The sequence below is a fragment of the Pararge aegeria genome, chromosome 4 (genome assembly GCF_905163445.1).
Source record: "Pararge aegeria chromosome 4, ilParAegt1.1, whole genome shotgun sequence".
In the NCBI taxonomy this organism is placed as follows: domain Eukaryota; kingdom Metazoa; phylum Arthropoda; class Insecta; order Lepidoptera; family Nymphalidae; genus Pararge; species Pararge aegeria.
Genome location: NC_053183.1, coordinates 17,962,808 through 17,977,494, shown reverse-complemented (window position 1 = coordinate 17,977,494; position 14,687 = coordinate 17,962,808). Strand labels below are relative to the sequence as shown.

Sequence of the window (14,687 nt, the reverse complement as noted above, 5' to 3'; positions counted from 1 at the left end):
TGGTACTAATTCTGTTGTGCAGAAATCACTTGTTTTTTTTACATTTTCACTAAGTTTAAATAAGATTGTCTTTTAAAGTTGATATTACTCTGAATTGAATAAAATTATTGTGTATTTTTCTCTCAACATTTATATTTGAGAAATTCAATAAATTATACTGTTACTCATTTTATGCGTATTCATTTAACTACCTTCAATAAAGATGGCATTTCCAGCCAGCACCATAAATATGAAAAAATATGTTGTAGGTTATATAGCATCCTAACTACTTCCAAAATGTATTTTGTGACGGGGACACAATGTTTGCACTAATCACTTGAGCTTTTCTATCTGGCTTAACACAATAGTACCTAATTCTTTTGGGTTTCTAGGCAGAAAGAAAAACATCGGAAGGAGTAGACGTAAAAAGAAAAATCGTGAGATCTGCATGTCTGAAATTTCTCCATAATATTTGTCAAGGGCGTGTGAAGTCTACCAATCCGCACCTAGCCACCGTGATGGACTACGGTGTACCTAAGCCCTTTTCTTTCTAAGAGGAGACCCTCTAGTAGGCCGGTAATGCGTTGATGATAATGATAATAGGTTTTTAGGTTTTGTGAACTATCATATGCATTTGCTAATTTTAAATGGACTTAAAAATTGAAAATTTTTCTGCATGCTTAGGACTTTTTCTCACCAATTTTGACGTTGCCATTTACTCGCTATGATTTAAAACTGTTCTTGATTACTTATAAAAAATTTATGAACGTGGTATGCAGTGGCGTACATAAGGGGTATGGACAGGAGTAAGTTTGAAAGTTGACAGGTAGGTGGCGCTAGCGAACGCTGGGAACCGTAACATTTACATTAATAATAATAAATATACTACGACAATACATCGACATCTAGCCCCAAAGTAAGCGTAGCTTGTGTTATGGGTACTAAGATGACTGATGAATATTTTTATGAATACGATACATAAGTACTTATAATATAAGTACATATAAACATCCAGACACTGAAAAACGTTCAAGTAAATCACACAAACATTTTCCAGTTGTGGGAATCGAACCCACGGCCTTGCACTCAGAAAGCAGGGTCGCTATTCGTTTTTAGTGTTAGATAAAAAAATAGAAAATTAGAATTGATATACATTAAAAGAGAAACTAAGGATTTATGCTTTCACTCTGGATAAATTTGATACACGGAACAGTAGTTTTCATTTATTATATTGTACTTTTATTTATCGTTTTCCACATTAAAAATCATCTTTACTCACATTCCGAGATGGCTTGAAAAGATTTCTTATAGAGACAAGCTTTCCTTTATTTACTTCATATATTTATGTTTATAATCACAATATATGCTACATAGACGTGAAGAGCGAGATGGTAATTTTCGGAAACTGCCTAGTCATAAAAAGTTTATTCTACCGAAAACACATAATGTGTACGGAAGGAGGAATTATAAATACATATTACCCAAAATATTTGAAGATCTCCCACCCGCTTTGCAATGTATAAATGAAAAAAAACATATATTTTTAAGGAAATGTAAAATACATTTTTTAGCTAACAGTGCAAAAACAATACCACTGTTCGATTAAGATTGTATTAATGATTTAGATTAAGTAGTTGAATATTTTTAAAAATATATACTTGCGAACCCACCATCCTCACCATAAACGCATAGTTTCTAAGGGGATGGATAATTATGTGGGAAAATATTTGTTACATTTATTTCGAACAATAAATTAAAAAAAAAAATAGTAATAAATAAATAAAAGGGGTATATAATAAAAATCATTTTAGCGCAAAACAGCCTTTATTCTTTCCAAAGATTGACATTTACCTAAAAGTTGCATCATTTCCGCTACACTAGGTCCCTCATTAAGCCCGCTCAATGCTGACCGAAGCATTTTCATCAAAACCGGAAACTTCACATCATTTTTGTCCGAGAAACTTCTTAAATTGTCCTTTATGGTATCATGTTCGAATTTCTGTAAACCTTCCAAATCGTTCACAAGTTTCTCGAATAATTTTCTATTGATATCCAATTTATTTGAGGGTAGAATCCATAAAAATGACAATTTCGGTGAAATTAGGTCATTTATCCTTGAAATTCTCGATGTAGACCATTCTAAAACACTTTTTATGTGTTCCTCCGATATATTGAGGGTTTCTTTGGGATATTTCTGCGCAACCAATCTTTGTACTTCACATATTAGTGCTTTTGTAAGTTTATCGTCTTTCAAATGCCTTTTTATCTCTAAACGATTGCATTCTTCGAGTAAATCGGGGTTCAGGCGGCTCGGGTGTGAAGATATCTTCTGTATTTGGAACTGGAAACAAAATGTACAAAAAAAAACATTTATTGTTGTCGCACTTCTGGTTGCCGCTGTTCCGAACGGAAACGGTGGCGCCACGTGACAACTATAGCGAAGTTTTACGAATGCCACCGAAGCGCCATCGTGAAAAACAAGGATTGGAGATCGGAGGGTCGTGAGGTTAAATACTTTTTGCGGAACGGACGTCTGGCAGGCAAGAAATATGCTTGTCAGGCGAAAAAGAGTGACGGGGCAGAATTATTGGCCAGGCTAGGGATATGAGATATATTTTACAAAGAATGTAAAGGTATTGTTCTAATGTAAGGTTTGGTGATAGTAAATGTAAATTATTATACGATTATAACCCATGTGTACTCTTTTATTATTACATTAATATACCTACTTACAAATATACTGGACTAAGAGAACAAGGGGAGGGTTTGGCGATATTTATCACGATGGGACGACGGGTCGCAATGGCGTGCATAGAGGGTATGCACATGGTATGCAGATGATACAAAATTGAATAAAATCTCCAGTATGAGTTATAAATACTTGAGGGTAGGATTTTTATAACTCTTACAATGCCTATCCTTAAGTTTTTTATAGCTTGAACTGGTGATTTCCTTCATTTTATATCCTCTGCATACCCTGACCATACCCTCTATGCACGCGACTGGGGCCAGAAATTGTTCGGTGCCTTTTTATATACAGTCAAACCTAGATAAGCGAGAGTTCAAGGGAGCACAATCTCATTCTCGCTTATAGCGGTTTCTCACTAACCCGAGTTTCTCGCTAATGCAGGTACATGGGTAGCGTTTCTCTCTTATAGAGGTACGCAGCAATAACAAGACATATTCATGCACTATGTAATTTTATTTTATTTAGAATTTATTAACATTTTAAAAAATCCGCGAATTTCGTTTGGCTTCTTTTTTTGTATTTCGAATGTTTTTCTCTAACTCATAAATTTTGTCGAATATTGCTTGCTCGACTGTCGCTTATAGAGGTATAGATAAGTAGCAGTCTCACTTACGGAGGTCCGTGAGGGAAAAAGCGACTCTCTCTTACAAAGGTTTCTGTTTCTCGCTAATAGAGGTTTTGGGAGCTTAAAATCACGGGTCCTGGCTATTACTCTCTCTTATAGAGTTTTCTCACTTATCCAGTTCTCACTTACCCAGGTTTGACTGTATATTTTTTATAGTAATAATTGTCTGACAGAGCAGATCGCCCACCTGATGGTATGTGGAAGCCATTACCTATAAGCCCAGCAACACTTTGCAGGACATGCAACGTGCCGCCCTAGGTCCATCAACGACCTCCCTGACGCAACGGTATGCGCTGTGAATTTAAGTAGGAGGTTCCGGGTTCGATTCCTGGCTTCCTCATGCGCCTGTAATCACACCGGCAACCACGCCCTTTAGACTGGAACGCAGCATTGCAACAATGCTGCTTAGCGGCAGTTATCAGCACTGTGGTAGTACTTCCACGGACAATCAGTCGAAATTTTTAATTTGTTAAATCTCACCTCACTAGCCAACTCTTCCATAGTTTTTAGTCTGACGCCTTCGCCCACCACATGATCAAAACCCCCGCCAGAGAGGGTAATGTAATTCACAAGAGCTAACGGGTATATACCTGAAAATATTAATTCTTGAATTCGAAAAGGATTAAATAATAATAAAATAAATAATAAATGTTCTACGACGATACACCCATCGCCATCTAGCCCCAAAGTAAGCGTAGCTTGTGTTATGGGTACTAAGATGACTGATAATATACACAAATACAACAAATATTGTCATGAATAATATACACAAATACTTCGAATATTCATATAAACACCCAGACACTGAAAAATATTCATGCTCATAAAACAAATATTTTCCAGTAGTGGGAATCGAACCCACGGCCTTGGACTCAGATAGCAGGGTCGCTGCCCACTGCGCCAGTCGGCCGTCAAAATCATAATCAAAGAATCATTGCATCATAATCACAAAATTAATAACACATAGAAACCGTGTACGCTTTATCTATATTGAACGATCAAAAACCACTCCACTTTCGAGTTGTTTCTCGAACAAACGGTTAGTGACTTCATATCATTTAGCAATTGAAAGTAATTTTACCTCTAATGTTCTAAATGTTTACCATGAAATGGGAAAATGAGAAAAAGTTTGTGAGCTAGCAACATTCCGCGGGTGTAACATGAGACGAGCGTTTTTACTGTTTTTAGACACAATGCATTGCATACGTAGTGTAAACATATAGACCAATTATTTTATAAGTATGGAAAGTTTGTATCTGCAATCAAAAAATGCACTTGAATTGTTTTTTTGCTTTCTTAAGATTAACTTTTTTTTAAATGAGGTTTTTTTTGCGTTATTAACATATCGTAACTAGTATTATTTAGTATAATACTTATCCATATGATTAAACAAAACTCCCGTATAATTAAGATAATTTTAATTAATGTTGAAAACTTTATTGGCTTGTGTAAGATCTATAACTTAGTTTATCCATTGTAACAAAAAATTGTAATACAAATACAATAATGGCTGAATGAGGATTCCGTATGTTCTTAATTCTGTAATCATAATATACAACGAAAACTAAAGCTTAATTCCTAATGTCACCCTAACTCATATTATTCCAACTAATATTGTTATTGTTAATGTGAGTTTGTTTATGTGCGACAAAAGGTACTCTACATAACCGAACTGTTTCTAAAAATCGTTTGGCGGCTTTGTCGCTTGAATGGTAACTAGCCACGGCCAGACCAGACCAGACCAGACAAGAGTAAATTCAGAAAATATAAACCCACAAATGTTCCCCACCGGGAATCGAACCCGTGACCTCCCACATCTAAGACCACCGCGCTGACCACTGCGCCATGGATGGAGGTCGTTAAGACGTTATGTTTACCGCATTCATATTAGCCCTAGTTATTAAAGAAAATAGCCACAGACACAAAAAACCACTACGGCCAAACGCAAGTATGCACTCATCCTCGCGGTGAATAAAACCACAATATTTACCCTTGCTTCTATAATCCTCAACTTTGACGTCACTCTGCCGTTTGCTCAATTTGGTACCATCCGAATTTACGACTAAAGGCAAATGTCCGAACTGTGGGGGAGACCAACCGAACGCTCTGAAAAGCGACATTTCAATTGAATTATTATTGAAGTTAAAACTTAAAACTTCAATAATAATTAAATTACGGAATAATCTGTCCGTATTAGAAATCAGATTTTTCCGTGAGTAGTCAGTTAGGCTGAACCGCCACGCTCTGCAGGCAATTCTTCTTTGTCGTGTCCACCTGCTAAAGCACGGGAATATGGAATAGGAGAAGTTTACCCCCTCTGAGAGTTGATAGAGCTGAGGGAGAAGGTAAATTTTTATCGTTTCCCCGGGGAGATACCTTGAAATTGAGGTCTGGTTTATGTACAAAATGAAATATCGTAATGGTTTGCCGAAACGGTAGGTGCCGTAGGTCTAAAAAAAATGGTAAAAAAACATCACGTGATTAATGGACGGTATGTAAACTTACTTATAAATCAATAGATGCTTAGTAGTCGATATCTGCCACTCCACGCCACGTAAAACATGGGTGACCTGCATCAAATGATCGTCCACCACATTGGCAAAGTGATAAGTAGGATATCCATCGCTCTTCATCAGCACCGGATCTCCTTCTACTCGTGACACGTCGTACGCTATACCGCCGAATATCATGTCCTCAAACGACATACAGTCTGATGACAGCTGGAAGGTTTAAAGATTATTATCTTTATATATATATTTCTTGTGTGCGTGTGTATGTCACTAAAATCCTCCTAAATGGCTGGACTGATTTAAATGTTTTTTTTTGTATGTGTTTGGGTGGCACCCAGCCCGACAGATGGCGCAGGGCTATCAACGCACGCGCGAAACAAATACATGGAGTAACAAAACAGTCAAATTCATTTAAGAAAAAAAACATACTTCGGACTAAAAATTTTAATTACCTTAAATCTTACACAGTAAGCTATGCCTGCCTTCATTTTTGCATCAATGTCTTCTTTTGACAAACTGCAACACTTGTTATCATACTTGGGTAGTCTCTGGTGCTTCACAGCATCCCTCCGGAGAATGTTAAGCCGTCGCTCTGTGCAAAAACATCTATATGCTGAGCCATTATCAAGAAGTTTCTTTATGTGTTCCCTATAAAAAATTATATGACTATGTTATAATCATAGAAATCTTATTAAAATAACACCTTGTCGTCAGAGCAGATTTTGTTTTTTACAGTTAGTGTTTACTGTAATGCAATGTTAAAAATGTAATGTAATGTTAAAAAATTTTGTTTAAAAATTGCAGTATTTAATTGTAATTTCTACATTGTACCTTACGCTCTTAAACAACTAGGTGTACACCATTGTAAAAAAACAGAAAAGTATGACTCTCAGTCAGTATAATCTATTAACTTCATTAAAGTGAATTATTGAATCTGTAATATCAAAGTAAAAACAGTGCGGGCATTACGCGGGTGTTGAAATTGCTTCACCCGCCTCACCTAATACTTTTATTGCCATGTTTTGTCTTAGAATGTCTTTTGGAATTGATATAAAACATACGACTTACTGATAAACATTAAGCCTCTCACTCTGGACATACGGCCCGTATATCCCCCCTCTACCTGGTCCTTCATCGCACTCTATACCAGCCCATTCCAAGTCATTTATTAAACCCTCTACAGACCCGTCAACCTTCCTAGCCTGATCTGTATCCTCTATACGTAATATAAACACACCTCTGCGTGATTTCGTATACAAATAGTTATACAGAGCAGTACGTAGGCCTCCTAAATGTAAATATCCTGTTGGACTAGGTGCAAATCTCACTCTTGGGGCAATCGTTTTTATACTTCGGTATAAAGTATATCTGGGTTGTATAAAAGTACGACCTAAGACTTTAACCCACATCTTTATGTCATAATTTTAATAACTTAAACCTCGAAAATTTTATAATTATTTAAATAACTATCAAATTTGACGGTAATCCTTTTTTGACATTGATAGATGTTGATCAGCTGTTGGCTTCAAGATGGCGCACTAATGGTGCAATATGTTTGTCTATGGATAGAAATATTTTCCATGTTTTCTAATTTGCCTTTCTTGAAGAACAGCTGTTGTTACTATTGTTTTTACATGTTTTTAATAAGGTCATATTTGCTACTAATACTTAATTTAGGCCTGTAGTTAAAGAACAGTTTGTTTGAATAATCTTGTATGGCCACGTCCATATTGTTATAATAATTATTTAGTGAAATCCAAAGAAGATATTAACAATACGTTGCAAAAGCCACTGCGGCAAAAGCCAAAATAAAATAATTTCCCCAAAAAAATTGTCTATGAATGTTGCTTTTCATTTTTAGTTCAGATGTCGAAACAAGTGAGAATTTAGTGAAAGTCATTTCATAAAATAACAAATACTCATTCAAAAATGGTTAGTGTATAATATTTAGTGTTATGCAAACAATTTTAATGACCATTTTAAAGTTCAAGATCATTTAATCTGGTGAAGTAAATTCTAATTGACAGTTGATGAATCTAAGGTTATGACGTTACTGCGTTTTCTTTTCAGAATAAATTAAAATCATCACAGAGGGATAAAGTGAAGAAGTTTGTCGCCTTCACGCAGACTACGGAGAGCACAGCTATATTCTGCTTGGCGCAGAACGATTGGAAACTCGACTTGGCGAGCGACAACTATTTTCAGAACCCCGATGCATATTACAAAGACCCTGTGAAAGCCTCGGTAGATAGGAAAAAAGTAGAGCACCTCTTCAACAAATACAGAGATCAGCAGGAGAACGATAAAATTACTGTTGATGGTGTAATGAAATTTTTAGAAGACCTAAATTTAAGTCCAGAATCTATATTAGTACTTATAATCGCGTGGAAGTGCAAAGCGGCCGTGCAGTGCGAATTCACGAAAGAAGAATTCATGACAGGTTTGATAGAACTTGGTGCTGACAGTGTAGATAAATTAAAAACAAAATTGCCAACATTAGAAATGGAAATAAAAGATCCGAATAAGTTTAAGGATTTCTACCACTTTACGTTTAACTATGCAAAGAACCCAGGTCAGAAAGGCCTGGAGCTTGATATGGCGGTAGCTTACTGGAACATAGTGCTCCGTGGGAGATTTAAATTCTTGGATGCGTGGTGTAAATTTCTAACGGTGTGTAAAACTGGTTTATATTTTAGCACAATTATTGCTTCACTAGATTTTGCTCACATTCTTCGTCTGCATTTATATTGAACTTCTTAGAAATATCATTCCTTTCAACTATCTGTCAAAAGTCAATTGCTTGCTTATTTAGGGTGAAAAGTAAGGACAAACAGACAAAAAAACACTTTTGCATTTAAAATATTTGTGTGGAGGTTTATTAGCAACCATTGATCATACAGTTGGGACTCTGGACGCATCTGCACAACCTTGGATTGTAAAGTGAATCTCCATTCAGGTATTCATGTAACCACTTGGCCATTAACAAGGATGCTATGTTGGAGTTGTAGGTGTGTATGACCTATGACATTTTTGAGGTAATTAGGCTGCAGGGAGTTTAATGTCTTATTAAATAATGCTAAGGGTGCAAAAGTAAAAAGCACTATAATTAATACAAAAGATGTTTTGTTATTTTTTATTTACACTTTTATTGTACACCACCAGTGGTGTGCACAGGGTATGCACATGATATTAAATGAAGAAAATCTCCACTATGAGTCATAAATTCTTAAGGATAGGTTCTTAATAACTCTTACAATGTCTATCCTTAAGTTTTTTTAAACTGGCATGCCAATCTGCATACCCTATGCATACCCTCTGTGCACGCCACTGTACCACAGGAGGAAATAATAGAAAGTATAAATATAATAGAAAAACTTGATATAAGGTACTGTTTATGTATGCACATAACTAATGTTACCAGACTAAATTGTTAATTTGTGTAATCACTAGTATGATGTTAAATATCTTATCACTGTTAAACATTTATCATTTTACATTACAGGACAACCATAAAAGATCAATTCCCAAAGACACATGGAACCTCCTGCTAGATTTTGCTACTCAAATTGATGATGGAATGAGCAACTACGATGCAGAAGGAGCCTGGCCTGTACTCATAGATGACTTTGTTGAATGGTGTCAAAAGCAAGAATTAACAGCAGATGGTGTAAAGTCTTTAGAGCCTGCGTCTGGCTAGCTGACAATTTACAGCTGCAAACAGTATGGAGCGAGAAGCATACACAATGTGTCCGCAAGCTCAGAGGTTCACAAACAATGTTTCTTCATGAAACTTAGATTGTTTGTTTTACATATGCTGTCTTGCTTCGTTCTGTACAGTCTGGAGCTGTGTGCAGTCGAGTGGATCGCAATCATTATAGTTTTTGATCTGTGTAGCTGACTAAATTGGAAAGTGATAAAGACATTAACATTAAATAGAGGCCTTTAGTCAAAGAACTGTATAGTGACATGCTACATCTGTTAAGTGCAGTTATTAGTAGTGAGGTTTAAGTATGGACGAGGAACATCATTTTGTAAAATACTGAATAATGCTGAAAAATGCTGTCACATATTATATAAACATGGGGTGAAATCATAGTAAATGAACAATGATAGTGTCTCTTGAAATTAATGTACTAACCACTTGTACTCGAACTGTACAAAGCTTGCAAGCTCGTCGTCCGTTAGAGTTAAATACAACCCCTATATCTAGAATGCCTGTTTCCTAATTTAAGAAGATAATGGTTTAAATTAAAAAGGAATTTTTCATTGAAAATTTTAGGAATATTTAAAATGATTCACTTTAGAGGTTAAAATCAGATTTAATATTTGCGTTATAGCATACTAATCTGTGAGGATAATAAATTAAGATGTAAATATGTATATACAAGTTAATGATATTAATTTTTTTTTTTAATAATTATTAAAACTTAGAACCTTCCTATTTTATTTTATTTCTTATCTTGACTTGCAGCTGTGTTTAGTTCAATCTTGAATTATTATATGTATAAAGTTCCTCTTTTTAATTTTTTTTTTAAATTGCAGTTTTTTTTGTGTAGGCAACATTTTAAAATTAACAATGTAATATGTGTTTCTGACTAATTTAAATTCTTAAACAGTGAGTTAAAAAGTTAAATTTTTGTCTCTGTATGAATTAGCTATATATTCTATTCTCCTATCAAAGATTGTGCCTAAATCTCATCTTTTATTGAGATAGAAAAAAAAAAGAGAGTAGGTATTGTAAGAAACTATATTGACATGAACAGCACACAGCAATTATACATTATTATAACATGATATGAACATTAACTTGGAAGCAATACAGATCTAATTTTATTATTAGGAGAGTTTGTTAATATGCATTAATAAAAATTGTTGAACTTTGATTATTTAGATTTTTATATCAAGCTGCCGAAATGAATCTCCCAATACATCTCATGCCCCGTCCTCACGCTCGCACGGTGCGGGCGAGTGCGAGCGAGAAGAGGGGCCGCTCGTCTCAACTCGTGCACACTTTGCCTGCTTCGCCTCATCACCAAGAAAGCTTTGTTTTGGGAAAGATCAAAATTTTGTGTTCAGCAAGACTCAAAATACTCAGGTCAAATACTTAGAAATGTCTAATAATATAACATATCTTTATATTATTATTATATAAAATATATACGTATATATATAATTAATAAGAAGAAAAGCGTACTTAAAAATTTCGTAAGAGGTAACTTTGATATTTATTTCAATCGAGAAAATGTATATCTATAGTCATTTATATTTTTAGCAGTGAAGAACTACATAGATTACTGATAGTTTAGTTTAAGTTCATTTAACAGCCTACAACCAACGTGCATCTTGTTTAACGGCTTGTCCACACCCGAGTTACCAAAGCCGCGTCAAGTGTGTCAAGCTACCTAACGCCTCAGCGGCAGTCACCGAGTGGCTCGTCCGGCCGTGAAATGCCTGTATTATGCATGCATACCATTACCAAGTACCAAAAACTAAGGAGCAGCTGAACATTAATTGGCCACTGGTTACAATAGACGTTCGCTTTTGTACCATGTACAATGTTACCATAGGTATGCATTGGGCCAGCTTGCAGGATCTCAAAGTAGTCCAATAGGGTTAACTTTCGTTTGACGACATAGCGTTTTAATACTCGAAAATCCGTTCACAATTGCGATCGGGCAGAACTTAAAATAATCGAAAAACTAACGTCAAGATAAAATGGACACGCAACTTCTATAACAAGAACGCTTGATTTAGAAGGATTTACATGAGCTTTAAAGGTTCAGTATCTGAGGCACTAAAACATTGTTAGTAAATTTTACTCTGGCATTCCAGAGTATCGGTAGTCTACACTGGCTTATCAGCGTAGAAATCTTTGGTATTTAAGGGTACGGCTAAATAACAACAGCGCGGTGCGGCTTTTATTAGTGGCGTGGGTGCGAGTGGTTGGTTTTTACACTGATATTGCGTCAATTGTGCTCGCTCACGCTCCTGCACGTTATACTTCTCCAAAAATGCACGCAGGACTCTCCATTAGAGTGAAGCAAGGCAAACCCTGCCCTACAGCGTAACGGCAGATTAATGAAAGGCGCCTAGACTGCTTCGTTGGACTTTTATGACGTTACCAAGGGTTGGTGGGAAACTAGGGATCATTGACATAAGAACACCTGTGAGTCCGAACGTAAGACGCAGATAGGGACGAGAAGGTCCTGAAAGCACGTGCACCTTCAAGATTATAAAGAGGCTTAACTTAAGAATGTAGGAGAATCGTCTTTGCAGGCAACAGTGCATAGAAGTGTTTAGCTTAAATTTAAAATCTTATAAATGATATCGAAATTATCAATTCTCTGTGTTCGAAACAGAATAATCATAGTGTTCATTTTATTTTTGCTTGTACCTGTATTAGTTTATTTGATGAAGAATAAATATATCACATCCAAATCTACCGAATGGGAATAGCAGTGCTATATTACACGTATATTACGCTCCATAACGGTAGGCTCTCTAATAAATAAAATGGTTGTAATTGGGTATGATAATGGCAGCCCTGCAATGTCAAATGCCAATTTGACATTTTCTTTGTCTGTCAAATTTCGAATACCTATCAAAACTAGTTAAAAGTGTCACTAAAAATCTGGAATCCGGAGTGTCCAGAAAATAAAGAATTAAAAATGGCAGTCCGATTTTCTGGAGCGCTCAAGGAGCTGCGGATTCACTTATGCCAAACCAGCTCCCAATCAGCTGGCGTAAGGTTCGTCTGGATTGATTACATAAACATTTTTATAACCTATCAACAAACATACGAATTTTAATTGACTGTAATGAATGAGGTGCTGAGTCCATCCCGGGACTTCCTCAGCCCTCGTAGTTTACTTGGTGTAAGTAAGATATATCCAGAGTCCAGAATAACCTATTTTAATTACTTGATAGGGATAACAAGGATGTTATCCCTATCAAGTAACTAAAATAACATTATTAGATAAATAATGGTCCATACCCATTTGAAACTTTAAAAAAAATATTTTGATTGTATAATTTGAACTTGGTTGTTTAAACCATGATTGTGAACTTTATAATTTCTGCAATAGTTAAAAGAGAACTAGTACAAAAGTTGTACAAACTTTGTGCTTTTGGCTAATATGTTTTAGAAAATTTTCGTAATAATTAAGTCAGGTTTCTTAAACTGTACACAGTAAATTTTTAATGTACATTTTATACCCTATGTAGCATTTTACTCTAGAAAGGAGAATTATATTACAAATAAAGGGCCTAAATTATTATATTTAAAAAGCTTTAACACATTTCAGGGAGTTTATACAAAAGCACTATGTGTCTATCAAAAAGGATAATCCCAACTTTCCTATGCTAATCCGTGAATGCAGTGGTATTCAACCTCGTGTGTGGGCTAGATACGGTAAGTTTACCTAAACTTAATTATTTGGAAGAAAAAAACACAAATTGAATTTTTTTTTATTAAACATCATTAAATATTATGAATTGCAGACAAAGGATTTGAATTAAGCGAGTCCTTGTGTGATCTATCTAGCGAGCAAGTTTTGGGAATTATTGGAAGACTTAACTCTGTGTAATTTTAACTCTCACTATTATTATTTGAGCTCTTACACATTCCATACATTAAGAAGTTTTATTATTGGATTTTAGGATGTTGCAATGACATAATCTTTCCAAAATCATTTGGTAACAATTAGCTATAAAACTTGTATGAATTGCACATCTCAACAAAAATGATGGTTTTTGTGACATTTAATCTGGTGGCTCTGAGAAACACTAGATTTGAGACACAAATACTATTATTGGTGCATAAATTGTAACTAATCCTGGTGCAGATCCCAGTTGCTGTAAATATTAGTCCAGCTAATAGACAATTTAAATTATAATATTTGTTATACTATGTGCATAGAGTAAATTAGTAATAATTGTAGTTTTTTTATTTTAAATATTATTTCTCTTTGATTAGATCTCTACTTATTTCGATAATAACTTGTAGCATGTAGAAGTAATATGTATAGACTTATATTAGCCTTAAGATAAATGTGCTGAAAACAAGCTTTCATACTCTAGAGACGGAGGAGAGGGACATTATCCACCCACATTGCTGTAGTGGTGTTATTTATGCTTGAGCTCAAAAGTGCTAGCATTAATGGCATTACTAAAATTAACAAAAGCTACCTTATTATCCCAGGGGCCTCCATAGTTTGGTCTTACATCCTGTTACCAGCTTAAGCCAAAGTTGTTTAACCAGCCCAATCATCTGATTTATGCTGTCTTAAGTACTTGGACAAAGACAATAGACTCATAGAAATATTGTATGTCGTGATTAGCAACTATTTTATGACAGTTATTAATGCAAAATTGAAGTAAGAACTCATGTTCATTTAGTCAGATTATGGGATACTTAAAAACCTGTTTGTAGATTTATGTTGGTATATCAATACCTTAGCTTAGTGTGCTTACTTCTTATTTTTAGTGTGTTTTTACCAATGATTGAATATAGATCACCTACTTAATACAATCATATTGTTTCAGACAAAGGTAGTGAAAAAAGTGCTGCACTCACAAACCTATCTTCAAATGATGTTCTATCCACCATCAAGCAGTTAATTAAATGAATTATTTATTTTATTTATAAAAAAGTTAAATTTATTTGTGCATAAGTTAAATAAATACATAGTCATATAGATAGATATATTATTTTGATTTTAAATAAAACACCATGTAACTTTGTTAATTATCATTTTATTATCAATATAATTAATTGTACTTTTGGTACAACAAAATTAATATAAACTGCCCCTGTACTACAACA

General features: G+C 34.8%; 3 protein-coding genes across 3 annotated transcripts; 2 read left to right on the top strand and 1 right to left on the bottom strand.

Annotated features, from left to right (window-relative positions):
• Window positions 1–1,784: 1,784 nt before the first annotated feature.
• On the bottom strand, window positions 1,785–7,385 carry LOC120623426 (probable glutamate--tRNA ligase, mitochondrial). Its single transcript, XM_039889452.1, has 6 exons — window positions 6,932–7,385; window positions 6,316–6,511; window positions 5,859–6,073; window positions 5,344–5,459; window positions 3,834–3,943; window positions 1,785–2,320 (listed from the first exon to the last, which is right to left on the bottom strand). Exons 1-6 carry the CDS (start codon window positions 7,270–7,272, stop codon window positions 1,787–1,789), a joined length of 1,512 nt encoding a protein of 503 aa, XP_039745386.1. The 5' UTR covers window positions 7,273–7,385; the 3' UTR covers window positions 1,785–1,786.
• A 261-nt stretch (window positions 7,386–7,646) lies between these two features.
• LOC120623307 (DCN1-like protein 1) lies at window positions 7,647–10,744 on the top strand. Its single transcript, XM_039889267.1, has 3 exons — window positions 7,647–7,795; window positions 7,934–8,533; window positions 9,366–10,744. The coding sequence occupies exons 1-3, from the start codon at window positions 7,793–7,795 to the stop codon at window positions 9,558–9,560; spliced, it is 798 nt and encodes a 265-aa protein (XP_039745201.1). The 5' UTR covers window positions 7,647–7,792; the 3' UTR covers window positions 9,561–10,744.
• A 1,700-nt stretch (window positions 10,745–12,444) lies between these two features.
• Window positions 12,445–14,562, top strand: LOC120637890 (NADH dehydrogenase [ubiquinone] 1 alpha subcomplex subunit 2). The gene is made up of 3 exons (XM_039909940.1): window positions 12,445–12,611; window positions 13,168–13,274; window positions 14,408–14,562. Exons 1-3 carry the CDS (start codon window positions 12,532–12,534, stop codon window positions 14,488–14,490), a joined length of 270 nt encoding a protein of 89 aa, XP_039765874.1. The 5' UTR covers window positions 12,445–12,531; the 3' UTR covers window positions 14,491–14,562.
• The last annotated feature ends 125 nt before the right edge of the window (window positions 14,563–14,687 follow it).

What these genes read in the sequence shown, in the direction of transcription:
- LOC120623426 (XM_039889452.1), bottom strand. Translation starts at nt 7,272, where the DNA reads ATGTGGGTTAAAGTCTTAGGTCGTACTTTTATACAACCCAGATATACT. An exon ending in GAGAGGCTTAATGTTTATCA is followed by an intron (nt 6,512 to 6,931) that starts GTAAGTCGTATG and finishes AATTTTTTATAG; the next exon opens with GGAACACATAAAGAAACTTC. An exon ending in AAGCATCTATTGATTTATAA is followed by an intron (nt 5,460 to 5,858) that starts GTAAGTTTACAT and finishes GTCGCTTTTCAG; the next exon opens with AGCGTTCGGTTGGTCTCCCC.
- LOC120637890 (XM_039909940.1), top strand. Translation starts at nt 12,532, where the DNA reads ATGGCAGTCCGATTTTCTGGAGCGCTCAAGGAGCTGCGGATTCACTTA. An exon ending in TCCCAATCAGCTGGCGTAAG is followed by an intron (nt 12,612 to 13,167) that starts GTTCGTCTGGAT and finishes AACACATTTCAG; the next exon opens with GGAGTTTATACAAAAGCACT. An exon ending in TCGTGTGTGGGCTAGATACG is followed by an intron (nt 13,275 to 14,407) that starts GTAAGTTTACCT and finishes ATATTGTTTCAG; the next exon opens with ACAAAGGTAGTGAAAAAAGT.
- LOC120623307 (XM_039889267.1), top strand. An exon ending in CGTGGTGTAAATTTCTAACG is followed by an intron (nt 8,534 to 9,365) that starts GTGTGTAAAACT and finishes TTTACATTACAG; the next exon opens with GACAACCATAAAAGATCAAT.